At 54.0% G+C, this 24,302-nt stretch overlaps 4 protein-coding genes across 7 annotated transcripts in view; 2 read left to right on the top strand and 2 right to left on the bottom strand.

Annotated features, from left to right (window-relative positions):
- The first annotated feature begins 47 nt into the window (after positions 1 to 47).
- On the top strand, positions 48 to 1,626 carry FAU (FAU ubiquitin like and ribosomal protein S30 fusion). The gene is made up of 5 exons (XM_017893686.1): positions 48 to 164; positions 435 to 517; positions 612 to 756; positions 1,220 to 1,275; positions 1,451 to 1,626. Exons 2-5 carry the CDS (start codon positions 443 to 445, stop codon positions 1,574 to 1,576), a joined length of 402 nt encoding a protein of 133 aa, XP_017749175.1. The 5' UTR covers positions 48 to 164; positions 435 to 442; the 3' UTR covers positions 1,577 to 1,626.
- Positions 1,627 to 4,037: 2,411 nt separating this feature from the next.
- On the top strand, positions 4,038 to 5,834 carry ZNHIT2 (zinc finger HIT-type containing 2). The gene has a single exon (XM_017893507.1). The coding sequence runs from the start codon at positions 4,584 to 4,586 to the stop codon at positions 5,793 to 5,795; it is 1,212 nt and encodes a 403-aa protein (XP_017748996.1). The 5' UTR covers positions 4,038 to 4,583; the 3' UTR covers positions 5,796 to 5,834.
- A 167-nt stretch (positions 5,835 to 6,001) lies between these two features.
- Positions 6,002 to 10,690, bottom strand: TM7SF2 (transmembrane 7 superfamily member 2). 2 transcript variants are annotated; one of them, XM_017893494.1, is made up of 10 exons: positions 10,218 to 10,690; positions 9,587 to 9,783; positions 9,388 to 9,472; positions 8,862 to 9,056; positions 8,681 to 8,784; positions 7,406 to 7,525; positions 7,157 to 7,325; positions 6,842 to 6,922; positions 6,639 to 6,761; positions 6,002 to 6,344 (listed from the first exon to the last, which is right to left on the bottom strand). In XM_017893494.1, exons 1-10 carry the CDS (start codon positions 10,654 to 10,656, stop codon positions 6,184 to 6,186), a joined length of 1,674 nt encoding a protein of 557 aa, XP_017748983.1. In that variant the 5' UTR covers positions 10,657 to 10,690; the 3' UTR covers positions 6,002 to 6,183. The 2 variants fall into 2 exon arrangements, with proteins under 2 accessions (XP_017748983.1, XP_017748974.1); XM_017893485.1 differs by having other exon boundaries at positions 9,418 to 9,472; positions 10,218 to 10,558.
- Positions 10,573 to 24,302, bottom strand: part of VPS51 (VPS51 subunit of GARP complex) — a 25,337-nt gene continuing 11,607 nt past the window's right edge. For 2 of the 3 annotated variants that reach the window (XM_017893454.1, XM_017893463.1), the window contains 8 exons: positions 14,585 to 14,731; positions 14,290 to 14,509; positions 13,400 to 14,117; positions 12,817 to 13,032; positions 12,390 to 12,608; positions 11,714 to 11,835; positions 11,536 to 11,623; positions 10,573 to 10,956 (listed from right to left, as the gene is read on the bottom strand). In XM_017893454.1, coding sequence (XP_017748943.1) covers positions 10,696 to 10,956; positions 11,536 to 11,623; positions 11,714 to 11,835; positions 12,390 to 12,608; positions 12,817 to 13,032; positions 13,400 to 14,117; positions 14,290 to 14,509; positions 14,585 to 14,731 — 1,991 coding nt within the window. In that variant the 3' untranslated portion in view covers positions 10,573 to 10,695. Of the gene's footprint in view, positions 10,957 to 11,535; positions 11,624 to 11,713; positions 11,836 to 12,389; positions 12,609 to 12,816; positions 13,033 to 13,399; positions 14,118 to 14,289; positions 14,732 to 24,302 lie in introns of all 3 variants that reach the window. The other variant, XM_017893447.1, reaches the window with a different exon arrangement.

The raw sequence follows: 24,302 nt of genomic DNA, 5'->3' as shown, positions 1-24,302 counted from the left end.
AGGGGCGGAGCTAGGGTCGCCTTGGGCGGTACAAATATCAGAGACCGGCGCGGTCGCTCGGCAGTGACGTGATACGCAGCTCGAGGTCTGTGTAGACGCACCGTCGCTTCTTCCTCTTTCTCGACTCCATCTTCGCGGTAGCGGCAGCTGGGCCCACGGTTCAGGTAAGAATAGGGCCTTGGCTGGATCCGAAGGGCTTGTAGCAGGTTGGCTGCGGGGTCAGAGGGCGCGGGGGAAACTGAAGAACGGGGCCGGCTGTGTGGCCCTGCTCCAGTCCTTATCCGAACTCCTCGGGAGGCCTGGCCTTCCCCACGTGAGCCGCCGCGACCACCTCCATCCCGTCGCTGTCGTTTCTGGACCGCTTTCCATTCCCAAACCTTCTTTATCCCAGAGCATTTCTTCGCTTCTCTTACAAGCCGTCTTTCTTTACTCAGTCGTCAACATGCAGCTCTTTGTCCGCGCCCAGGAGCTACACACCCTCGAGGTGACCGGCCAGGAAACGGTCGCCCAGATCAAGGTAAGGCTGCTTGGTACGCCCTGGGTTCCATTTTCTTGTGCTCTTCACCCTCGCGGCCCGAGGGAACACTTACGAGCCTTATCTTTCCCTGTAGGCTCATGTAGCTTCACTGGAGGGCATTGCCCCGGAAGATCAAGTCGTGCTCCTGGCAGGCACCCCCCTGGAGGATGAGGCCACTCTGGGCCAGTGTGGGGTGGAGGCCCTGACTACCCTGGAAGTAGCAGGCCGCATGCTTGGAGGTGAGTGAGAGAGAAATGTTCTTTGAACTACCGGTAAGCGTCTAGTGGGTGTGGGGTGCATAATCCTGGCAGCTGAGTGTCACACCTATGGTAATAGAGTACTTCTCACTGTCCTCAGTTCAGAGTGATTCTTCCTGTTTACATCCCTCATGTTGAACACAGACGTCCATGGGAGACTGAGCCAGAGTGTAGTTGTATTTCAGTCACATCACGAGATCCTAGTTTGGTTATCAGTTTCCCCACTAAAATTAGGTCAGACCAGGGTCTCCAAAGTGCTCTAGAAAGTTAGAAACTGGAAAATCCTGAAATGAAACTTAAGATTTGAAGGTCAGATATCTGCAGCTTTGTTCTCGTTACGTATTGGGCCCAGCTTCTCTTGAAAGGCTTGAATTGAGGAAAGAGGGGTTCTGCTGGGTGGCACCTTCTTGGTCTTACCTGCTGGTTCCTTCCTTTCCCATTACAGGTAAAGTCCATGGTTCCCTGGCCCGTGCTGGGAAAGTGCGAGGTCAGACTCCTAAGGTGAGTGAGTATTAGTGGTCATGGTGTTTGGACTTTGTGTTTTCCTGTCACATCTAAACCAAGTCCCTGGGCTCTTACCTGGTTTGCCTTCTCCCTCCCTGGAGATGAGCCTGAGGGAAAGGATGCTAGGTGTGGAAGACAGAAACCAGGGCCTGATTAACCCTCCCTTCTTCAGGTGGCCAAACAGGAGAAGAAGAAGAAGAAGACCGGTCGGGCTAAGCGCCGGATGCAGTACAACCGGCGCTTTGTCAACGTTGTGCCCACCTTTGGCAAGAAGAAGGGCCCCAATGCCAATTCTTAAGTCCTTTGTAATTCCGGCTTTCTCTAATAAAAAGCCACTTAGTTCAGTCATCGCATTGTTTCATCTTTATTTGCAAGACCTCAGGGAGAGGTTGGTGCTGTGTCCCCTGGAAGAACAGTGAGGCAGAAAAGGCAGAAAAGGCAGAAAAGCCCTTGTTAGGGGGGGAAGAAATGGTAAACTACAAGAGAAATTTTCTGTGAAGAAACAGTAGCCACAGATCCTGGGGCTTCAGGTGTAGAAGTGCAGTTATTCCCTATCCTAAGTAACTTGATCAGTCCCCTCGAGTCATTCTTTTTCATCATTTCATACCTAAACAGAGAAGGTAGCAGGAATCATTGTGGTGAGACGTTTGTTATGGAGGCAGCAATGGAAGGGATGGGTGGCGGAAGAGGTTTGTATAGAAGGTGAACCTGGTTATTCCCTGAACTTGGTACCAGCTGTGGCCTTAGAGTCCAGGGCAGGAATCTGGTCCGCCTCAGTTTTAGAAATATTACACTGGGTGCATGGTCTGGTTTGTACCTCTGTGATTGCCTGGCTAGACTTGGTAACCTAATCACATCTGTGATTGGATATAGTGATGTTTCGGTGTTCCCAAAAGTTAGATTACCTCTGGGGCTGATTCAGGGTTCCCTTCTAGCAACTGAGCCTCCCAGCACTTCTGAACCCCACTTACTCATTCAGCTAGTTTCTGGACCTGCCAGTTCTTGGGAAATAGCATCCACCAGGGTAAAGCCCGTGGGCTGTGGACTTTGAATGCCTGAGTTTGGACCTTTTTTTCCCTAATCCATTTACTGGGTGGCTGGCCTTTGAACTACTAATTTAATCTCTGCCATCTTCAGAGCTGCTGTGAGGGTTAAAGGATGTAGATCAACATCTGGCTTACAATAAGTGTGTGAATCTTGGCTATATTTTGTCTCTGTGGTGTTCAAGACATGCTTTCTGCCTTCTAGTAGTTTACAAAGGGGGAGGATGTGGACAGATACAGTAGCATCCCAGAGAGGGACTCTTTTTTTGTTTTTCTTTTTTCTTTATTTTATTTTTTATTGAGATGGAGTCTCGCACTGTCGCCAGGCTGGAGTGCAGTGGCGCAATTTCGGCTCACTGCAATCTCAACCTCCTGGGTTCACACCGTTCTCCTGCCTCAGCCCTCGGAGTAGCTGGGACTACAGGCATGTGCCACCACGCCTAGCTAATTTTTTGTATTTTTAGTAGAGATGGGTTTTCCCTATGTTGGCCAGGATGGTCTCCATCTCTTGACATCGTGATCACCCGTCTCAGCCTCCCAAAGTGCTGGGATTACAGGCGTGAGCCACAGCACCCAGCCTTTTTTCTTTTTGAGTCAAGGTCTCTCATCCAGGCTGGAGTGCGTGCAGTTGCATAGTCATGGCTCACTGCAGCCTCCAAGTCTTGGGCCCAGGTGATCCTACTCAGCCTCCCAAGTAGCTGAGGACTGCAGGCATGCACCACCACACCTGGCTAATTTTTTGTACTTGTAGAGACGGCGTTTTGTTGCTATGTTGCCCAGGCTGGGCTTGAACTGGGCTCAAGTGATCCGCCCACCTTGGCCTCCCAAAGTGCTGAGAGTACAGGCGTCAGCCACTGTGCCCAACCAAGAGGGCATGTTTAAATGACATGTGTGAGACCTGAGATGAATAAATCAAGTGATCAGGTAGGGGAATATTTTAAGCCAAGAGGACTGTATGAAGATGGGGAAGAGGTGATGTCTAGGGGTAGGAGCAGATCCTGCAAGGCCTTGTCAGCCGTGGAGAGGAGTTTGGGTTTGAGTCCAAGTGCAATGGAGGGTCGCAGAAGGGTTTTGAGTAAGAGATGGATCTGCTCTGACTTGTGATCTAATTTCTCTGGCAGGTTTTTCTGGAGGGCTGGCAAGAAAGGAAAAACACAATGTGTTGTCATCCACGTGAGGGGTCAGGAAGCTTAGACCACCAGTAGTAGTAGTAGGGATGCAAAGAACACTCACAGTTTGGTTCATCACACCCCCACTCACACCACAAGACTGAGCTCTATTAGAACAGGGACCCCCGACTCCCTTTGATGTGCACTGTGTTCTTGGCACCTAGAATGGGGCCTGCACTTAATGAGATGGATGAATAGTGGCATTTAATGAGAAGATACTTAATGAAAAGAAGAGTCAGTTTTGGAGGAAAAAAAATAGGAGCTCAAATATTTCTTAAATACTGCTTTTTATTTATTTTTTTTGAGGTGGAGTTCCTCTCTGTGGCCCAGGCTCCCAGGCTGGAGGGCGGTGGCACGATCTCGGCTCACTGCAACCTCCACCTCCCGGGTTCAAATGATTCTCCTGCCTCAGCCCCCGGAGTAGCTGGAACTACAGGCACCCGTCCCCCACGCCCGGCTAATTTTGTATTAATAGAGATGGGGCTTCTCCATGTTGGTCAGGCTGTTGTCAAACTCCTGACCTCAGGGCATCTGCCCGCCTTGGCCTCCCAAAGTGCTGGGATTACCGGCGTGAGCCACCGCGCCTGACTCCGACGGCCCTTTTATTCGTCTGTGTCCCCTAGTGCATTATTATTTGTCTGTGTACAGCGCAGGGATGCATCGCCCTTCTGAGGCCTGGCACAATTACTGGCCCAGGGTAGGTGCTTAGTAAACGTGGATTTCTGCCACAGCGCATTATAGTGCTAAAAAGGGTTTTCTCTTTAGATGATCGGGCCACGTTTTGGTGTGACCGCTAGGGGGAGAGGTGGCACCGGCGGAGCGCTCGCCACACCCATTTTTCCGCTCCTTGCGCCATCGCACAGGGCGGAGCTCGTACCTGACGCCGGGCTTCTGGGCCTGCTCTCACCCTACTAGGGAAAGGGGTGGGGCTCGGCTTTCGGGCGTAGGCGGAAGTTGCTCAGAATCCTGGGGAGCTTTGCGAAACGACAGACCGTCGTCGACCCCACGGTGAGCCGGAAGTAATCGAATAAGCCCCGGAAGTTTGGAACTACCCCCGACGTGCGTTCGCAGGTAGATCGCGGTGCCAGTTGCTATGGAGCCGGTCGGGCCTTGTGGTTTCTGCCCCGCGGGGGAGGCCCAGCCCGCACGTTACACCTGCCCTCGCTGTAATGCGCCCTACTGCTCGCTGCGCTGCTACCGGACGCATGGCACCTGCGCAGAAAACTTCTACCGTGACCAGGTGCTGGGAGAGCTCCGCGGCCGCAGCGCCTCGCCCAGCCGCCTGGCAAGCGCCCTACGCCGGCTGCGTCAGCAACGCGATACCGAGGACGAGCTTGGGGAAACAGGCCTTAGCCCCGGCCCGGCGCCCGGCGGCCTCTCGGGACTGTGGGAGCGGCTGGCGCCGGCCGAAAAAACTGCCTTCGAGCGGCTGCTGAGCCGTGGTGAGGCCGGGCGGCTGCTGCCTCCATGGCGGCCGTGGTGGTGGAAGCGCGGAGCCGGACCGCGGCTTCTGGAGGAGCTGGATGATGCCCCGGGCAGTGACGCCGTGGGGCTAGAGCCCGCCCTTGCGAGGACCCCGCCGGAATCTGTGAAAGATGCCTTCGCCGCGGAGCTCGCGGCCGCCGAGTTGGTTCTTGGAGATGTCCCGGGGGCCTGCACGCCCGCCGTACCCACCCACATCCCCACGCTGGTCAGCCTGAGCCGCGGCCCAGTCTCGCCGCTCGTGCGCTTCCAGCTGCCCAATGTGCTGTTCGCCTACGCGCATACTCTTGCCCTATATCACGGCGGTGACGACGCACTGCTCTCTGACTTCTGTGCTACACTGCTCGGCGTTTCCGGAGCCCTGAGTGCCCAGCAAGTCTTCGCCTCTGCGGAAGAAGCCCTGCAGGCCGCAGCCCACGTGCTGGAAGCAGGCGAGCACCCGCCTGGGCCCCTGGGCACACGAGGGGCTATGCACGAGGTCGCCCGCATCCTGCTGGGCGAGGGCCCGACCAACCAGAAAGGCTACACGCTGGCAGCACTGGGAGACCTGGCAAAGACCCTAGGGCGTGCCCGGAAACAGGCTGTGGCTAGAGAAGAGCGAGATCATCTTTACCGGGCCCGGAAAAAGTGCCAGTTCCTCCTGGCCTGGACCAATGAAAATGAGGCAGCCCTCACACCCCTGGCTCTAGATTGCGCCAGGGCTCACCAAGCCCATGCTGTGGCAGCCGAGGAGGTGGCCGCCCTCACTGGGGAGCTGGAGCGGCTCTGGGGAGGCCCCGTGCCACCTGCCCCAAGGACTCTTATTGAGGAGCTCCCTGGCTGAACTGGGGACCCTGGTCATTAATAAAGCTGTGACTGGTCAGCCCTGTTGCCTGTTTCTGAGGGATAGCTATTGTCCCACGAGGCCCCAGATTCCTGGGCCCACAAGCCACTGCTCAGCTTCTCCCTGTTCAGTGCTGACCCAGCCAGTCCTAGGGGAGAGAAGCACACCAAGGGTTCCCAGTGTTCATCCAAAGGAGGAAGAGCATCTCCGATTTTGGTCACTGGTTTCATTTTTTTCCTTGCTCTAAACCACCTCTTCTCTGAGGCTGTTCATCCTCAGGGCCAGGTGGGGTACAAGCCCTTGAGTCCCAAGTGTGTCCAGGCTCCTGGTCCTGGGTGTGCTGGTGGATGAGTGGGCATATGCCCCCACGTGGGGTGGTGGAGTCGCCTCAGTAGATGTAGGGCATGATACGGTAAGGCACACGCCGGCAGTACTCCTGCCAGGCCAGGCCGTACTTCTGCAGGCACTGCCGCTCATCCCGGGCCTCACGGTGCACCAGCAGCGCGGTGAAGTAGAGGAGGTAGAAGTAGGGCAGCAGGTGTGACACCCCTGTAGAGAAGGAGGCTCTGTGACCACCCTGCCAGCCCCCTCTACCCCTCAGTTCGCAAACATTTCCACACCTAATGGCTCATGTGGGCATCAGGGCTCAGCAGCAAAAGCTCCAGGGTCTGTATCTAGGCATACCGTACTAGGTTGGCACAGAGGTGTGCCCCAGCCACACACTGGGTCCATCCCAGCTCTCTGACTACTCTCTCTGGTGCATACCCAAGGTAGGCATCCTATGGTCGCTGAGCCACCCCTTCCCCCCATATGTTCCTGCCCCTATCCACATGGGGCACTCACCACAGGGCAAGGACCAAGCCAGAGCCATGATGAGGTCTCCAAGATAGTTGGGATGGCGGACCATACCCCACCACCCAGACACCAGCAGTTTCCGCCCTGTGGCTGTAGAGATGGTCTCAAGCCCTGGAGAAAGATAGCAGGTGGGGAGTTCCCAGGAAGCCCAGCAGCCCCACCTCACCCATGGCCCTAGAGACCCAGCTCACCAGCCACTCTGGGGTCAGAAGGATTCTTTCGGAAAGTGTTTTTCTGGGAATTCGCCCCACGGAAGATGTAGTAACCAATAGCTGGTGAGAGAGTGTGAACAAGTGGTCAGGGTCAAGGGTTACAGCCTCCTGTCTGAGCATGACCTTCTGCCCAACCTATCTGCAGCCCAGACTCTGCCTGGACACCCAGGACCCCACCCCTGGCTTTAGAGAGGACCCTGGGGGTTAGCACCTATGTGGTGTGCATGTAAACAGACCATGAATGAAAAGGAGAGGGGAAAGATGGGCCCAGCCTGCTGCCCCTTCCTGACTGACCATTGATGAGGCAGATGGCAGAAGCCATGGGCAACCCCAGAGGCTGCGGGTGGCGCAGCAGGAACTGGGCCTGCAGGCTGTAGGTGAAGGGCACCCAGGCTATGTCCCCAAATGCCAGCATGAAGCCAAACCCGTCATGTGTGATATCCATGGTGGTGAGGACGGCCTCCTGCAAGGACAAGACCCAGACACACTGGCATAGTCCCCATGTGGCCCTCAGACACCCACCCTCGTCCAGTCCAGCCTCACCTCGTGCCAGAGGGCATCACCCACATAGAGTAACTGGAAGCCATTGACCAGCCACATGGCCAGTGAGGGACTGCCCCGAAGTTCTGCCTCCTTCACCAACAGGGCCAGGTTGATGAGGACCTGGGGGAGGGGGAACAGGGCAATCGTCTCCACAGAGGTGGCAGCCGTGGGCAGAGCAGTGGCTAACCTCTGCCCTTCTCAGCTGTCAGTTACACTCCAACCCTTTGTTAAGTGGATCCAGGCCTTGGACCCAAGGACAGAGACTAGACAGGAAGGTGTCCGCAGCTTGTTTCTTCTTGCCTTGTCTGTCTTAAGGTCTTGCAGAGAGCAGCCCAGGGAGCAGTTGGGGGCTGAGGCTTCAGAGCTCAAACAGAGTTGGTTTCAAATCTCAGCATCACCTGGGCGGGTTGCTTGCCCTCTCCATAGCCTACTTTCCCCACCCCTGTGTGAAAAATGGGAACAATCATGGGCCTGTCATGACTCAATGGCATCATCGTGTTTGAAGTCCTCCACAGCGTCCCTAGCAAGTGGTACGTGCTCAGTGGTGGCTAGCCAGAGCAACCCTGTGCTGGGTGCCTGCATTTTACACTGAGCTCTGTTCTGTCATACAGATTACCTCTTCTAATCTTCCCAGTAATCTTAGGAGAAAGCTTTAATTTTATCCCATTTCACAGATGAGAAAGTGGCCTCAGAAAGTGTTGTCAGGCCAGGGCCCAGATCCAGGGTGGGCACTTGGCACTCCTGCCTCGGGTAAGATAATTTCCAGGGCAACAGGAGAGGCCTTGCCCAAGGGTCTCTTTGGGTCATCTTGGCCACAGAACCAGAGATCACAGTTGGAATGTTGTCAAGGCCACCAGTGACGGGTAGGTTGCTAAACCCAGTGATCAATTTCAGGTTGTGCACTGCTTTGACCACCAAGTAGCATGCAGTCACTCCCTGGAAATAGATTTTGTGCTTGACTGCTGTTGAGAATTGCACGTGCTCTCCTAACATCATCCCTGACATGCTATATATACTTTACTTATGTTTTGTCTGTCTTTCCCACCAGAATGTAGGCTCTCTGCGGCAAAGACGTTTTTCTTGCCTCTAACTTTATTTTTGTCTCACAGTACCTAGAGCAGTGCCTAGGGCCCAGGCGGATTTAACAAATGTTTGTGGAATAGGAATGATTAATGATTCGTGTCTGCACAGTTTTGGCCCTGCCCTGCCCAAGCGCTGCTTACCCACCTTAACCCTCCCCCTGGCCTTAGGCCAACTCAGTCAAGCCCAACATACCCAGCCAATGAGGCCAGGTCGCAGTTCACAGAAATATTTGAAGTCGAAGAAACAGATACGAGGGTTGAGCTCCCGTCCCAGAAAAAAGTCGTAAATCGGATTGCCTGGAATATATTGGAGAGTGAATGTACAGGCAGACGCCCCGATCTGCCTCTATCTCCACCCCTAGAACCCCTCTCACCTGAGTTCCCCCCAGGTGCCAGGGCCGAAACTGGGGCTACCTGCGCCTTCATGTAGAGAAAGAGGCTGAAGATGAAAGCGGTGAGGGTGGCGACAAAAGCCAAGGGCAGGAGCATCTCCGGGAGCGCCCCCAGAGGCAGCCCCGCTGACACTCCCAGCCCCACCAACAGGGCTGTCAGCACCAGGGCCTGGAAGCCTAAAACCACAGCACACAGTGAGCCCTGGGGCTGCGCGCCTCCACATCCCCACCCCGCGAACACACACAGAGCCCAAAACTCAGGGGGGCCGCAGACCCTGCCCCAAGCATTAGGCTGCCACCCTGGCCTTCAGAGGATCACCCCAGGCACTGTTGTGGTGCACGGGAGTAGCAGTAAATGGGGTAAGGGTGTGGGGACGAGGGGCTTAGGGAGAGCCCCCGGCGTCTGTCCTGGGGCTCAAAAAGAGAGGCATACAAAGGAGCCTGGGGTTGGGGCCAATCTCCGTGGACCTCCCCGCTAGGGCTGGAGCTCCACCCCCCGGCCGCTTAACTCCAGCGCGAGGGCCCGTCCCCCAGGCACCGTTAATGGGATAGCGCAGGCGACTCTTGTCCTTCAATTCCTGCCCCTCAGCCACCTGCGGGTCCAAGGGGCTCTGATAAGGCCCGGGGCGTCCTCTCCCTCGCCGAGCCCCTCCGCCTCCCTCCTCCCTACCCCGCCCTCCCCGAGCGTCCGCGAGCGGCGCCCGCACCTTGCGCGCCGGCAGTAGGTAGAGCGCCGCCTGCAGGCCGAGCCAGGCGAGCCACAGCAGCAGCGCCCGTGGGCTCCACAGCGCCTCCAGCCCAGGCAGGGACGCGGGTGGACCCAGCAGGCGCGCGGGGCCCGAACGGGCTGCCAGGAGCAGGTGGAACATGGTGGCGGGCAGCAGCAGCAGCAGAGCCGCGGCGCCTGCGGGATGGGCCATCACATCGGGCGTCCGCCCCCAGCGCCCCAGGTCCCCCCCGTCCCCCACGGGCGCTCTGACGTCTCTGCGGGACCCTTTCGGCATTCCCAGAGTGTGCCTCTGCACCCCTCCTCAGCCCTCAGGCACCCTGCTGCCTCCCAGTTCCCTTCCCAGGCGTCCATCTTGGTCCCCCGCTCCCCCCTCGAGGACCCTCCTCCTGCTCCCAGTCGACACCATAAATCCCCGTTCTGCAGCCCCCAAAACCGACCCCTGCTCAGCTCTCCCTCTCCAGACACCTTCGCTGCAAACCCCCGGGTCCCTCTGCCTCCGACACCCCCAAAACCTTCCATCCTCAGATCCTGTCCCCGCTCTTAGTTCACCCCCTCCAGCTCTCCTTCGCTCAGTCTTTGCCCCAGGTCCCTTCTCTCTGCCCCATTACCCAGGGGCCCTCCGAATTCCAGCGGGGCCCGGGGGCCCTGAGGGGGGGCCATGGTCTCCGCTCCGCCGGAGAGAGGGCGCTCACAACTGTCGATCAAGGAAACACTGTCCGCCCCATTTCCCAGGAGATGGACTCGGCCGCGCGGAGGAACCGGCCCTGCGGCGCCTGCACCTGCCTGAACACCGAGTGCAGACAAGGACCGCTCTTGTCCCAGGGTTTTTAAGTGGACCCGCCCCCTGCCCATTCTGGGCCCAGCATACCAGCCAATCGGCACTCGGGGGCGGACTCGACGCGGGTGCCGCAGAAGCCTCAGCTTCAAAACCCCGCCCCTGGAAAGGCCCGCCCAGCAAGCGAGAGGAGGAGGCCACACGTTTATTAGGTAGGTCCTGACTCCTGCCTGCGGGGACCACTGGGCCGGAGACCAGAGCCTGGGTGCCATGGGGCACCGGGACAGGCCTGTGCATGGCAGCGGCTGCGCCTAGCCGCGCTCGCAGATGACCTCGACCACACTGGGCTCCATGGGCACAGGGTCTGGGCAGCGCAGGGCAGCCGAGGCCACCACTTCGTCTAGCAGCAAGTGCACCAGTTCTTCGTCGGCCACAAAACGCCACAGGTAGAGCTGCAGAAAGTGGCAGTCCACTTGCACCTGCTGCAGCCCGAAGCGCCCAAAGGTGCGCAGCCGCACACACTCCAGCAGCGTCTTCAGGCTGATCTTGATGATGCCAGTAAGCACCGACACCTGCAGACAGGTATACAGGGATGCAGCTTGGGGACAGCAGTTGTTGAGGGGGGGGGGGGGTCGCCCGGAGCTCTAAAGGGGGGGGGGGGTCACCGAAGTTCCAAGCAGGGGCCGGGGAGACATACGATGGAAGTAGCTGGGATGAGGCAGAAAGTCTCCAGGGCCAGATAAGAGCGGAGGGATACAATATTAGCGCCGTCATCTGGCGGGCAGGGGACAGGTAGGGCCCAGCAATCAGAGGCATCCCTGAGCTTGGGGTGAGGTGGGGCAGGAACCATGGGTGAAGAGAAAACCCTGGGAAGGCCCCAAGACTACTGTGGGGATAAGGACGAGGGCAGAGTCATCCCAGGTCAGCACCCAGAGACTCAGGCTGGGCACACACCAAGGTTGGGACAACGGCTGTGGGATTTGGGGGCAGGGCACTCTGTACTACCTAAAAACAGCCCTAGAGACAGAGACTGGAGGGTCAGGGTCACCCCCAGTTGGTCAGAGTCCTGGAGCTCCTTGGGCAGGTGTGGGGCTGCTCCAGACAACCCTCCCCGGGCTCCCTGGAAGTCTGAGTCACGCTGGAAGTCGGACCTTGTTGAACTCCACAGGGCTGAACACATCAATACGTTCAGAGAATAGCTTCTGGATATTGCTCAAGAGGTTGGTGTCCATCGGGGCACTGGATTGGGGGAGACAAGGAATCAGAGCCCGCTCTGCACCTTCGCCCTCTTTTGTCCCTTTCCCCTGGGGCTCCGCTGACCAGCCAGACCTGGGGGTATAGCTGGGGGCGTAGCGGCCCTGCTGCCGAGAGCTGCTGTACACGGAGAAGGTCCTCTTGCTGGAGTCGCTGCTCTGGGCCTTGCGAACACCCTCTTCGTACAGAAGCCCCACCTGGTGGTAAAAAGAGGTACTGCAAGGAAGCCAGAGCCAGGGGAAACCACCAGCCCATCGGTGCTGAGGATGCCCTAAGTCAGCTACTCAAGCATTACAAGAACAACAAGGCCTGCTATTTAGTAGGTACGTGGTCGCTATTTATAGAACCAGTGGAGTGGGGCAAAGGCAGGACACAAGAGTTGGTCTGAGGCCTAATCTTCAGCTTCAGCATCGGCACCAGCACCAACCCTGCCCTGACTTCCTGGGTAACCCTGAGCCTCTGCTTCTCCACAGGTAAAATAGGGGCGAAGATGTCATAGTCCTGGGCTGAGGAGGAACAAGACCGTGGACATAGGCACTGCCCAGCCCCTTTCGTCTTCATCCTTGGAGACTTGTTCCCCTGGGGTTCCCTCACGGATGCCCTGGCTACAGAACTGGCCCCATGAGAAGCCCAGATACACATCCCCTCCTCCAGGCAGAGACTGCTAGTGATCCTCTGCTTCCCCAGCCCCTCTTGAAGGGACAGCACCCCCAGCCTGCGTCAGGGCTCCCCCAGCCAGCCTGGGCAGCACCTGCACGTCGATGGCAGTGGTATCCTCTACCACCCGCTTCATGACGGCCCGCACATTACGGGGCTCCAGAGTGCTGAGCCAGTCCCGAGTCTCCACGCTCTTGCGCAGCATCTGTGATATGACCAGGCCCTGCACCTTCACGTAGTGGGTCAGCAGCCGCCGTGCCGTTTCCCTGGCCTCTGCACACAGTGTGCTCACGGGCGTCACTGGGAACTGATCCTGAGCCAAAGAGGCAGAGGACAGAGGGAGTGGGTATGGGGGGGCAGCTCAGGGGCCACTGCCAACCAGAAGCTGGGCACAGATTGGGCAAGGTGGAGGCTGGGGTACACACAGGCAGCTGGTCCGGGTTCTGGCCATGAGGGTACTGTCCAGCCACCTGCATTCCCCACACCACCATTCCCTGCCCGACTAGGAGCTAGTGCTTCACCTGCACCAGAAACTGTTCATCAGTGAGAGTGAGGATGTAGGAGATGGTAGCCGTCTCGTAGTCCAGGCAGAGGCGGGAGAGCAGCAGGAGCAGGGCAGGTGGTGTGGCACCCCCTTTCTCCCCAGGGCTGTCACAGAAGCTCTGAGCCGTCTGGCACATAGAGCGGATGAAGCCCACAATGAGGCCCTCACGGACACCCTGACTGCAGAACTCACCCTGCAAGGAGAAGGTGCCCAGGTCCACAGCAGGTCCCCTCTTCCAGGTAAGGCTGTTAATGACCCTCTGCTGGGGCTCTAAGTGCCCCAGCCCCCTCTGCAAGGGACAGCATCATCCTGCATTCTAAGTACCCTGTAGCAGCTTCCCTGAGTGGGGGCAGAGAAAGTCAACACTGGGGACCCCACCATGCCCTGCTTCTCAGCCCAGCTGCAGATCCCCGAACCTTCCCCCCCACCCCCAGACTGTGCATAAGAACCTGAAACCACACCCAGAGTGCCTGGTTTCCCCAGTTTCCCAAGCACTGGTATATAAGGTTTTGGAGGGTCAACCGGCAGGTTGAATAAGGAACACCCAAGAGGAGGCGTACCCGGAAGTAGGGCTTGTTGGAGAAGGACACCTCTTTGGCGGTGAAAAGGTGCACTGCTGCCAGAGAGGCCTTAATGTGGCTCAGGATGGAGCTGGCCACATTGGCCAGCAACTCGGCCAGGCCAGGGCCCTCCTTCCCAGCCACTCGAGGCGCTGCCAGTGCCTGGCGGACGTCAGTCAGGCAGCCCAGGAAGGCCGCCCGGAGACCCTGCAGGTGGTGGCCCAGGCGCTCGCGGGCCACTCGTTCCACGATCTCCGTGGCAGCCTCTGCGAGCCCAGCAGCGGCCAGCAGGGCCCCGGGAGCCCGCAAGCGCCGGTGGAAGCGGTCCAGCGCCCGCACCAGCAGCGAGTTGTCACCACCACCCTGCTCCTGCGCCAGCCGCCGCTCCACCAGCGCAAAATAGCGGCTGCCCAGCTCCCGGGCAAAGGCCGCCAGCCTCTCGGCACCTGCTGGGCCCTGGGCCGCAAACAGCTCCTGGTAGGCCGCCGCCACCTGGCAGAGGCCGCCCACGAAGCCACTGCCTCCATGGTCGGTGAACTCTAACACGTCGGGAGCCGGAGGCGAGGGCCCCAGCTCGGCCTCCAGGCTTCTCAGCTCCTCCTCCAGCCGGCCGCGGGCGTGTGCCAGGAACTCCTCGCACAGCTCCTCCGCAGGCTCGCCCAGGGCCAGCAGCAGCTCCACGCACTCCGCCTGCTCCGGGGCGCCTGAGCCGCCCTCCCTGCAGGAGGGAGAGGTAGTGAAGGGCGGGGCTGGGGCTGTGCCGGTGGATGGGGCAGGAGCAGGAAAGCAAAGCACAGGGCAGGGCGACAGCTCCAGGAGGGCCCAGGAGCCGGGCATAGATGGGGCTTGGGGCCGGTGGGAGCGCTGGGGTCAGGGCAGAGGGGCCACACCTGAAGCGCTGCCGCAGCTGCTGGGCCAGACGGGCCGTGATGACCTGGCAGTCGTCCTGGATGGCGCGGAACGAGGGCAGGTGTTGGTACTGCTGCAGCACGGCCTGCGCGCGGCCCTGGTAGCGCACCGCTTGCCCGTAGGCGCCCAATTCCACGCACTTGGTGAGGCGCGAAGGCAGCTCAAAGAGGAACTGCAGCTTCCTCAACAGCGCGTGGACCCCTGGGGGACGGAGGGTGACATTAGCCCCAGAGCCCCAGGAAAGGCCCACTGCAGGCCCCACCTGGCGGTGCCCACCTGCCAGCTTGGTGATGCGCTCGTGGCGGTCCTGCAACGTGGCGCTGATGCGCGCGCTGAAGTCCGTGATCACTGCCATGTTGGTGGCCAGCCGGTCCATCTCATCCTCCATCTTCCGGAAATCGTTCTTCATCTTCCGGATGGTGTCTAGGACGGCAGGGGCGGGGGAGAGGGGAGAGCGGGTGACTGCGGGGCAGGCGCAACCTCAGCCCGTTCTCACCCACCCCTTCACAGACGCCCCAGCTTGCTCCAGGGGCGCATGGATGATTCGAGAGAAAGGACTGCGAGGGCACGGGTCACAGCGCACATGGGGGCAGGGGAAGGGGGTTTATGTTCCCAAAGCAGGCGTCACTCACATACCCCCTGTAACCCCCTAGCCCTGGTGCCCAGGAGAGCCAGCCCGCACAAGAAGTCCAGATCCGAAGCAGGCCACAGGTGCTTAGCCAGCTGCCACCACTGTGCCTCAATTACTCCATCAGACCACAAGCAGCTAAGGCAGGGACCGCTGGCTCCCAGGCGCATCTGCATGCCCAGTGCACTGCCCGGAGGAGGCAATACATTCTTGTTCACCCTTATCTCCTTTCCAGACCTCCCAAAGCCTTTCACATGTGTTCCAGTACATGGGCTGTCTTCTCTGAAGGGCCCTTTCCCTTTGGTCCTGATAGAATCCTGCCTAGGGAGGCTGTTCTTCCTTTCACACACCAGGTGCCTGGGAGCCTGGTCCCTTCATACTTCTAAATCATGCCTAGATCTCCTCTCTTCAAAACCTCGGCTTCTCGGAAGACCATGCCATCAAGCCACAACCCTCCTCTTTGCTGTCTCTACTGTCCTCTGCCACTCCTCTCAGTTCCCAATCACCGCCTCCTCTTGTCCCCCTCCTGTCACCTCCTTCTCTTGTCCCCCTCCTGTCACCTCCTTGTGCACATCCACATGGATGAGCCTTCAAACGTTCCTGACTGTTCACTGACTGCCTCAATTCCACCTATACTTTTTTTTTTTTTTGGGACAGTCTCACTCTGTCACCCAGGCTGGAGTGGCTCACTGCAAGCTCCGCCTCCCGGGTTCACACCATTCCCCTGCCTCAGCCTCCCGAGTAGCTGGGATTACAGGTGACCACCACTAATTTTTTTTTTTTTTTTTTTTAATTTTTAGTAGAGACGGGGTTTCACCGTGTTAGCCAGGATGGTCTCGATCTCCTGACCTCATGATCCACCCACCTCGGCCTCTCAAAGTGCTGGGATTACAGGCATGAGCCACCGCGGCCAGCCAATTCCACCTATTCTTGCGTTTGCCTTTTCTGATCTACCCTCTCCTTGCCATCACCAAGAACTGCCCCCTCTAAAATCTCAGCCTCAAGCCTTGCTGCCTTCATTATTCGGGCCACTCCCCTTTCTGCCCTTTCTGACAATCCGTTGGCCTCTGCAGGAAGTCTGGGCACACTGACACCAGCACTTGGTCCCTGTTCACAACGCCCCTCATGGCTTCACTTCCTTCCCCCTCACTCCTCTCAGAATTTGGGGTCCTCCATCAGCATCATCACACATTTGCAAGCTCCCTTGCCTCTCTAGCTCCACCCGCCTCCATTACTTGTCAGACAAAACCCTAGTGCAGGTTAAGCCCAATGAGCCACTTACCCCTGGCACCTGAACCAATCAACCCAACTAGTCTCCCTTTAAATTTTATGACATGAAGTCCCAAAGTGGCACTCCACACTGCCCAGCCATCCTTCCAAAGCTTCTAGTGGGTCTATTTTCCCATTTTCCAAAGTAAAATTTTCTCCTCAGTCCTCAAAACTCCAATACAAGGCTGGGCTCAGTGGCTCACGCCTATAATCCCAGCACTTTGGGAGGCTGCGGCAGGTGGATCACTTGAGGTCAGGAGTTCAAGACTAGTCTGGCCAACATGGCGAAACCCCAACTCGACTAAAAATACAAAAATTAGCCGGGCATCGTGGTATACCTGTAATCCCAGCTACTCGGGTGGCTGAGGCAGGAGAATCACTTGAACCTGAGAGGCAGAGGTTGCAGTGAGCTGAGATTATCCCACTGCACTCCAGCCTGGAGGACAGAGCGACACTCTGTCTCAAAAACAAACAAAAACAACAAAACCTCCAATACGTGCTCACTGACTCTCAACTGGGACCCTGCTTCATACACATACTTCATGGAGAGAATAAAAGCAAACATCAACTCCCTCTAAGTCTGCAAAGCAAACAGACTTCTGTGCACAGTCTATGCCTTCTGCTCTCCCTCTCCTGAGAGGTCTCATCCAATCCTGCAGCTGTGGTGACTGAGACACTTCTGCCTCCTGTCCTGACCAGAGCGCTGCCTAATGACCTATTTAACACCTTGATGGGGGCAGTGCACAAAGAGCTTACACGTAACACCTCCAAAACAAAACCCTTGGCCTTTCGGAAGTAATCTTTGATTCTTATTCGTCTTTCACCTAGTGATATGGGTAAGCTTTGTGTCCCCAACCAACTTTCGTCTTGAATTGTAATCCCCATAATCCCCATGTGTCAAGTGAGAGACCAGGGAATTGAATCACGGGGGCACTTCCCCCATGCTGTTGTCGTGATAGTGAATTATCACGAGATCTGATGGGTTTTGGTTTTTTGGGTTTTTTTTTTGAGACAGTTTCGCTCTGTTGCCCAGGCTGGAGTGCAGTGGTACGATCTCAGCTCACTGCAAGCTCCGCCTCTCGAGTTCACACCATTCTCCTGCCTCAGCCTCCCGAGTAGCTGGGACTACAGGTGCCCGCCACCACGCCTGGCTAGTTTTTTGTATTTTTAGTAGAGACGGGGTTTCACCGTTAGCCAGGATGGTCTCGATCTCCTGACCTCGTGGTAGGACCACCTTGGCCTCCCAAAGTGCTGGGATTACAGGCATGAGCCACTGCGCCTGGCGAGATCTGATGGTTTTATAAGGGGCTCTCCCTGCTTCGCTTGGCACTTCTTCCTGCTGCCTTGTGAAGAAGATGCCTTCTCTTTCACCTTCTGCCATGACTGTAAGTTTCCTGAGGCCTCCCCAGTCATGCTGTGAACTGTGAGTCAATTAAACCTCTTTCCTTTATAAGTTACCCAGTCTCAGACAGTCCTTTACAGCAGTATGAACGCGGATTAATATACCTAGTAATCAATCCATTACCAAGTCATGGAAGGTCTACCTGCAACATTTTCTTTCTAAGCCACTATCATCTCATGTCCAACAATTGCCAACATTTCCCAACTAATTTCCCTAATTCCATTGAACGTACCAACAATGTTCATAAAGGAAGGCGAAAGGATAAGACAGAAATGTGTATGTGTAACAGGAGATTTGTTTTGTTTTGTTTCATTTTGTTTTGAGAAAGAGTCTTGCTCTGTTGCCCAGGCTGGAGTGCAGTGGCGTGATCTCAGCTCTGGAGGCTCCTGGAGGGTAGCACGCCCAGGGAGGGCATGGAAACTCCACGCTCCTTCCCCTACACCTCGCCCTGTACCCTTCATCTGTACCCTTTGTAACATCCTTTGTAATACACTGGTAAACGTGTTCTCCTGAGCTCTGTGAGCCGCTCCAGCAAATTGAGCCCAAAGAGGGAGTTGTGGAAACCCCAACCTGGAGCCAGTTGGTCAGAAGTTCTGGAGGCCCGAGGCCCCGACCTGCAGCTAGTGCCTGAAGGTGGGGGGAGGCAGACTTGGGGACTGAGCTCTCAACTCATGGAATCTGATGCTATCTCTGGGTAAATAGTTTTGGAATTAAATCAGAGTGCACGCAGCGGGTGTCTGCTGCTTGGTGTGTGGGGAAGAGACCCAACACAGCTGGTCACAGAACTCTTCTGCTGTCATGATTGTGGCGATGTGACGGCACAGGAAGCACACAGTTTGCGTTTTTCCCACACAATGCCATAAAATATATCCAAACCTTTCCATGTGGTAGGTCACAAAGAAAAAAATCTCATTCCTTTTTTGGGACAGGGTCTCCCTCTGTCACCCAGGCTGCAGTGCAGTGGCACAATCTCAGCTCACTGCAACCTCCACCTCCCAGGTTCAAGCGGTTCTCCTGCCTCAGCCCCCTGAGTAGCTGGGATTACCGACACACGCCACCACGCCTGGCTAATTTTTGTACTTTAAGTAGAGAAGGTTTCACCATGTTGGCCAGACTGGTCTCTAACCTCTGGCCTAAATACTTCCCTAACCTCCAAAACTCAGTATCATGTTTACCAAGGCAGTGCTAGAAGCACTCCAATTAAAGTCAAAACATGGCAAGGACAACCTTGATTGCCAATGTTATCTACATTGTTCTGGGGCATTAGCCAACTCAGCTAGATTCACAAGATGTATTATGGAGATACACAAATTGGAAAGGAGGGAAAAGTATCACTATTTACAGATGATATAATCAAATAAATAGGCCAGCTGTGGTGGCTCATGCCTGTAATCCCAGCACTTTGGGAGGCCAAGGCAGGCAGATCACTTGAGGTCAGGGGTTTGTCTCTACTAAAAATACAAAAATTAGTTGGGCGTGGTGGCAGGCACCTGTAATCCTAGCTACTGGGAAGACTGAGGCAGGAGAATCGCTTGAACCCTGGAGGCTGAGGTTACAGTGAGCCGAGATTGTGTCACTGCACTCTAACCTGGGTGACAGAGCGAGACTCTGTCTCAAATAATAATAATAATAATAATTGAATAAATAGAAAGCCCTAAAACAAAACCTGTAAACATTGCTATAAACAAGAGATACACCACTTTTCACTTCTTAGATTGTCAAAGATTGAAAGAGGTATTCTCTTCTTTGCTGGTGGTTATGCAAACTGATCAGTGTTTATAAAGAAGAATCTGGAAATATCTAACTGCAATCACTTGTGAGCCTTCACACACCCACAACTGTCTGTATGTGGCTCCTGGACTGTGGGAATGTCCTCCAAGCAACACTGGGAATCCATCCCACTTGGGGAGATAGCTGGAAGGATGAGTAAGGAGAAAAGCATTGAGGTCCATACAAACAGACACAAAAAATGCAGGAAAAAAATAGTACAGAAAATCCAAGAGAAAGAACTGCCCAAGACAAAGAATTTTTACAGGGCTCACATCTGTAGAGCTATTAAGGGCTTTTTTAAAAAATTACATGGAAAGGTAGATCATGTATCAGTAAAATGAACTTTTCATTTTAACAACACAGTCCAAAAGAAAAGATAATTTAGCCCTCTTAGAGACGATTTCACAGAGGAAGGTTACTGAGGAATAAAATCACATGATACGAAACATCTGTATTACTTTTGGGACCACTGCCTGCATTTTGTTGGGAAAATCGTAATTTTGGGGGGTTTCCTTGCTTGAGATAGGGTCTTGCTCTGTCTATTGGTGTAGTGGTGTACGCCTATAATCCCAGCTACTCAGGAGGCTGAGGCAGGAGAATCACTTGAACCAGGGTGGTGGAGGTTACAGTGAGCCGAGATGGCACCCAGGCTGGAATGCAGTGGTGCAAACACAGCTTACTGAAGCCTTGAACTCTGGGGCTCAAGTGATCTTCCTACCTTAGCCTCTGAAGTAGCCAGGACTACACAAAAGTGCCATCACACCCGGCTAATTTTTTTATTTTTGTTTAAATTTTTTGTAGAGATGGGGTCTCTCTATGTTGCCTAGGCTGGTCTCCAACTCCTGGGCTCAAGCAATGCTCTCACTTCAGCCTCCCAAAGTGCTGGGATCACAGGAATGAGCCACTGTGCCTGGCAGGAAAATAATTTTTCTTGCCAATTCATAGATGGTGAACTAAAGGACATAGCAAAGGCAGTGCTATGAAGTGAAAAACAATAAAAGCAGAGCCGAGGCTGAGGTTTGTAAAGGGATCATGGGCTAATGATCTAAGGGAGACAGGCTTGGCAGTTGATGAGGCATTTCGTCTTCACCCAGTCAATTACTGGTTTTGTTTACGGGCATGTGACACAGTCTCCTTCCAGGTCTGCCAAAAACTACCATCAAAAGAGGAGACCCTTTCAGTAGTGGGTGTTTGAGCCCATGACACTTAGGGGCTACCTGAAGAGGGAAGTTTGAATCCAACTTCTAAAGGGTAAAATCCAAACACTAAGTCATTAGGAAAACAGAGTAAAAGAAAACCCAACACTGTTGTGTGCTGTCATTGTCACTGCCTGCATAGCCATGGAGCCATTAAACTAGAGATAAAAATTGTACCATATCCAAAAATGACAGTGAAAAGCATCCATACCATTCAGTCATAAAGACTACACTGTTCATCTTTGCATTTCAAGCTTGGTAAGAAAAGCAAGCCAGGCGTGGTGGCTCACGCCTATAATCCCAGCACTCTGGGAGGCCAAGGCGGGTGGATCACCTGAGCTCACCAGCCTGGCCAAAATGGTGAAACCCCGTCTCTGCTGAAAATACAATGATTAGCCAAGTGTGGTGGCAGGCGCCTATAATCCCAGGTACTTGGGAGGCTAAGACCGGAGAATCACTTGAACCCCGGAGGCAGAGGTTGCAGTGAGCCAAGATTGCCCCACTGCACTCCAGCCTGGGTGACAGAGCAAGATTCTGTCTGAAAAAAAAAAGCTCGTTAAGCAAAGCAGTTTGCAACCAGGGAAAGTGAAAACCATCTGGATGCCAGGATGCTGGCTACCTTGGGAGGGGACTGGGTGGTAACTGGTAGGAGGCTCAGGGGGCTTTGCTGGTTATGCTGTTTCCCAACCTGCATGCTGATTATGTGAAATCCATGGAGCTGTCCACTTCTGTGCACTTTTTTGCATATCTGTTAATTTTCTTTTTCTTTTTTTTTTTTTTTTTTGAGACAGGGTCTGGCTCTGTCACCCAGGCTGGAGTGCAGTGACACAATCTTGGCTCATTACAACCTCTGCCTCCCAGGTACAAGCCTTCCACCTCAACTTCCTGAGCAGCTGGGACCACAGGGACACGACACCACACCCAGCTAATTTTTGTATTTTTTGTAGAGATGGGTGTAGCCTGTTGGCCAGGATGGTCTTGAACTCCTGAGCTCAAGCAATCTGCCTGCCTCTGCCTCCCAAAATGTTGGGATTATAGGCATGAGCCACCACACCTGGCCTCTTTTAATTTTCAGTGAAATGTACTGTCAAAGACTCCTTTGTCTTTGCCTGGAGAAAAGAATTAGAAGGGGCTTTTCCCTGTATAACGTTTGAGATCTTTCTAATTTTGACACAAGTAAATGCATTATTACATACATAATGAAACTCAATGTCTAGGTGAGAGGTTGGCAAACTACAGCCTGCAGGCCAAAGCTGGCTCAACCCCTGGTTTTTGTTTTTAATTGGGATATAATTGACATACCATAAAATTCAATGGTTTTTAATATGTTTAATATATTCACAAGGTTGTACAAACAACCTATGTAATTCCAGAAAATTTCATCATCCCCTAAAGAAACCCTGCAACCCTTGGCAGTCATTCCTTATTCCCCCACTCCTAGAACTTGGCAACCATTAATCTAGTTTCTGTCTCTATGGATTTGTCTATTCTACAAAATACATTTAACAGAAATGGAATCATAGGCATAGGAAACATTAGCATGTTTCCAAGGTTAATCTATGTTGTAGCCTGTGTCAGTATGTTATATCTATTTTTATGGCTGAATAATATTCCACTGTGTGGATATTTGTTTATATTCATCCATCAATTGATGGCCATTTGGATTATTTCCACCTTGTGGCTATTATAAAAAGTGCTGTTATTGGCCAGGTGCAGTGGCTCATGCCTGTAATCTCAGTACTTTGGGAGGCCGAGGCAAGTGGATCACCTGAGGTCAGAAGTTCAAGACCAGCCTGGCCAACAAGGTGAAATTCTGTCTCTAGTAAACATACAAAAAAAAAAAAAAAAAATTAGGCGGGTGTGGTGGTGCATACGTACAATCTCAGCTACTCAGGAGGCTGAGGCAGGAGAATCGCTTGAACTGGGGAGGCAGAGGTTACAGTGAGCCAAGATGGCACCACTGCACTCTAGCCTGGGTAACAGAGTTAGACTCCATCTCAAAAACAGCAACAACAAAATGCTGCTATGAACATTTGTGTACATGTTTTTGTGTGAACATATGTTTTCAATTCTCTTTGGTATATTCCTAGGAGTAAAACTGCAAGATCATATGGTAACCTTGAGTGTGGTTTTGAAGAACAGTCAAACTGTCTTCCACATTGGGTGCACCATTTTGTGGTTTGGATTTGCATTTCCCTAAGACCTAATGATGCTGAGCATCTTTATATGTGCTTTTTGGCCACTTGTATGTTTTCTCTGGAGAAGTGTCTATTCAAATCCTTTGCCCATTTTAAATTAGGGTTATCTTTTCAGTCCTGAGCTAAAAAATGTTCTTTATATGTTCTGAACACTAGATCTTTATTAGATAAATAACCTGCAAATATTTTCTCCCATTCTGTGGGCTGTCCTTTTATTTTTTATTTTTTTATTATTATTTTTTGAGATGGAGTCTCGCTCTGTTGCCCAGGCTGGAGTGCAGTGGCATGATCTCGACTCACTGCAACCTCCGCCTCCTGGGTTCAAGTGATTCTCCTGCCTCAGCCTCCCGAGTAGCTGGGACTATAGGTGCCTGCCACCACGCCCAACTAATTTTTGTATTTTTAGTAGAGACGGGGTTTCACCATAATATTGGCCAGGCTGGTCTTGAACTCCTAACCTCAGGTGATCTGCCACCTCAGGCTCCCAAAGTGCTGGGATTATGGGCGTGAGCCACCGTGCCTGGCCTTATTTTTTTTATTTTTTTAGAGACAGAGTTTCGCTCTGTCACCCAGGCTAGAGTGCAGAGGAGCAATCTTGGCTCACTGCAAGCTCTGCCTCTCGGGTTCACACCATTCTCCTGCCTCAGCCTCCCGAGTAGCTGGGACTACGGGCACCCACCAGCACGCTGGCCAATTTTTTGTATTTTTAGTAGAGATGGGGTTTCACTGTGTTAGCCAGGATGGTCTTGATCTCCTGACCTCGTGATCCACCGACCTCGCCCCCCAAAGTGTTGGGATTACAGGCATGAGCCACCACGCCCGGCCTTATTTTTTTTTTGTTATTTTTTGAAATAGGGTCTTGCTTTGCCACTCAGGCTAGAGTGCAGTGGCACAATCTCAGTTCACTGCAGCATCAACCTCCTGGGCTCAAGTGATCTTCCCACCTCAGCCTCCCAAGTAACTGGGGCTACAGGTGTACACCACCATCCCTGGCTATTTTTTGTATTTTTGGTAGAGACGAGGTTTTGCCATGTTGCCCAGGATCCTTTTACTTTCTTGATAGGGTCCCTACAGCATAAGATTTGAATTTTGATGAAGTCCAATATATCTATTTTTATCTTTAGTTACTTGTGCTTTGGGTGTCATCCCTAAGAAACTGCTGCATAATCCAAGGTTAAAAAATTTTACACCTATGTTTTCTTCTAAGAGTTGTATAGACCAGGCATGGTGGCTCACACCTGTAATCTCAGCACTTTGAGGGGCCGAGGCAGGCGGATCACTTGAGGTCGGGAGTTGGAGACCAGCCTGACCAACATGGAGAAACTCTGTCTCTATTAAAAATAGAAAATTAGTTGGGCATGGTGGTGCATGCCTGTAATCCCAGCTACTCGGGAGGCTGAGGCAGGATAATTGCTTGAACACAGGAGGCAGAGGTTGCAGTAAGCAGAGATTGCACCATTGCACTTAAGCCTGGGCAACAAAAGCGAAACTACTCCGTCTCAAAAAAAAAAAAAAAAAAAAAAAAAAAAAA

The sequence above is a fragment of the Rhinopithecus bieti genome, unplaced genomic scaffold (assembly GCF_001698545.2).
Source record: "Rhinopithecus bieti isolate Rb0 unplaced genomic scaffold, ASM169854v2 scaffold_1017, whole genome shotgun sequence".
NCBI classification, from domain to species: Eukaryota; Metazoa; Chordata; class Mammalia; order Primates; family Cercopithecidae; genus Rhinopithecus; species Rhinopithecus bieti.
The sequence above is the reverse complement of the archived record's forward strand: the minus strand, read 5'-3'. Positions and strand labels throughout refer to the sequence as shown.

Excerpts from the sequence above, each read along its gene's own strand:
- FAU (XM_017893686.1), top strand. The coding sequence starts at position 443 with ATGCAGCTCTTTGTCCGCGCCCAGGAGCTACACACCCTCGAGGTGACC. Across the intron at positions 518-611 it reads AAACGGTCGCCCAGATCAAG|GCTCATGTAGCTTCACTGGA; the intron begins GTAAGGCTGCTT and ends CTTTCCCTGTAG. Across the intron at positions 1,276-1,450 it reads TGCGAGGTCAGACTCCTAAG|GTGGCCAAACAGGAGAAGAA; the intron begins GTGAGTGAGTAT and ends TCCCTTCTTCAG.
- ZNHIT2 (XM_017893507.1), top strand. The coding sequence starts at position 4,584 with ATGGAGCCGGTCGGGCCTTGTGGTTTCTGCCCCGCGGGGGAGGCCCAG.
- TM7SF2 (XM_017893494.1), bottom strand. The coding sequence starts at position 10,656 with ATGGCACCCAGGCTCTGGTCTCCGGCCCAGTGGTCCCCGCAGGCAGGA. Across the intron at positions 6,923-7,156 it reads TGCCATCTGCCTCATCAATG|CTATTGGTTACTACATCTTC; the intron begins GTCAGTCAGGAA and ends CTCTCTCACCAG. Across the intron at positions 6,762-6,841 it reads TTCTGACCCCAGAGTGGCTG|GGCTTGAGACCATCTCTACA; the intron begins GTGAGCTGGGTC and ends ATCTTTCTCCAG.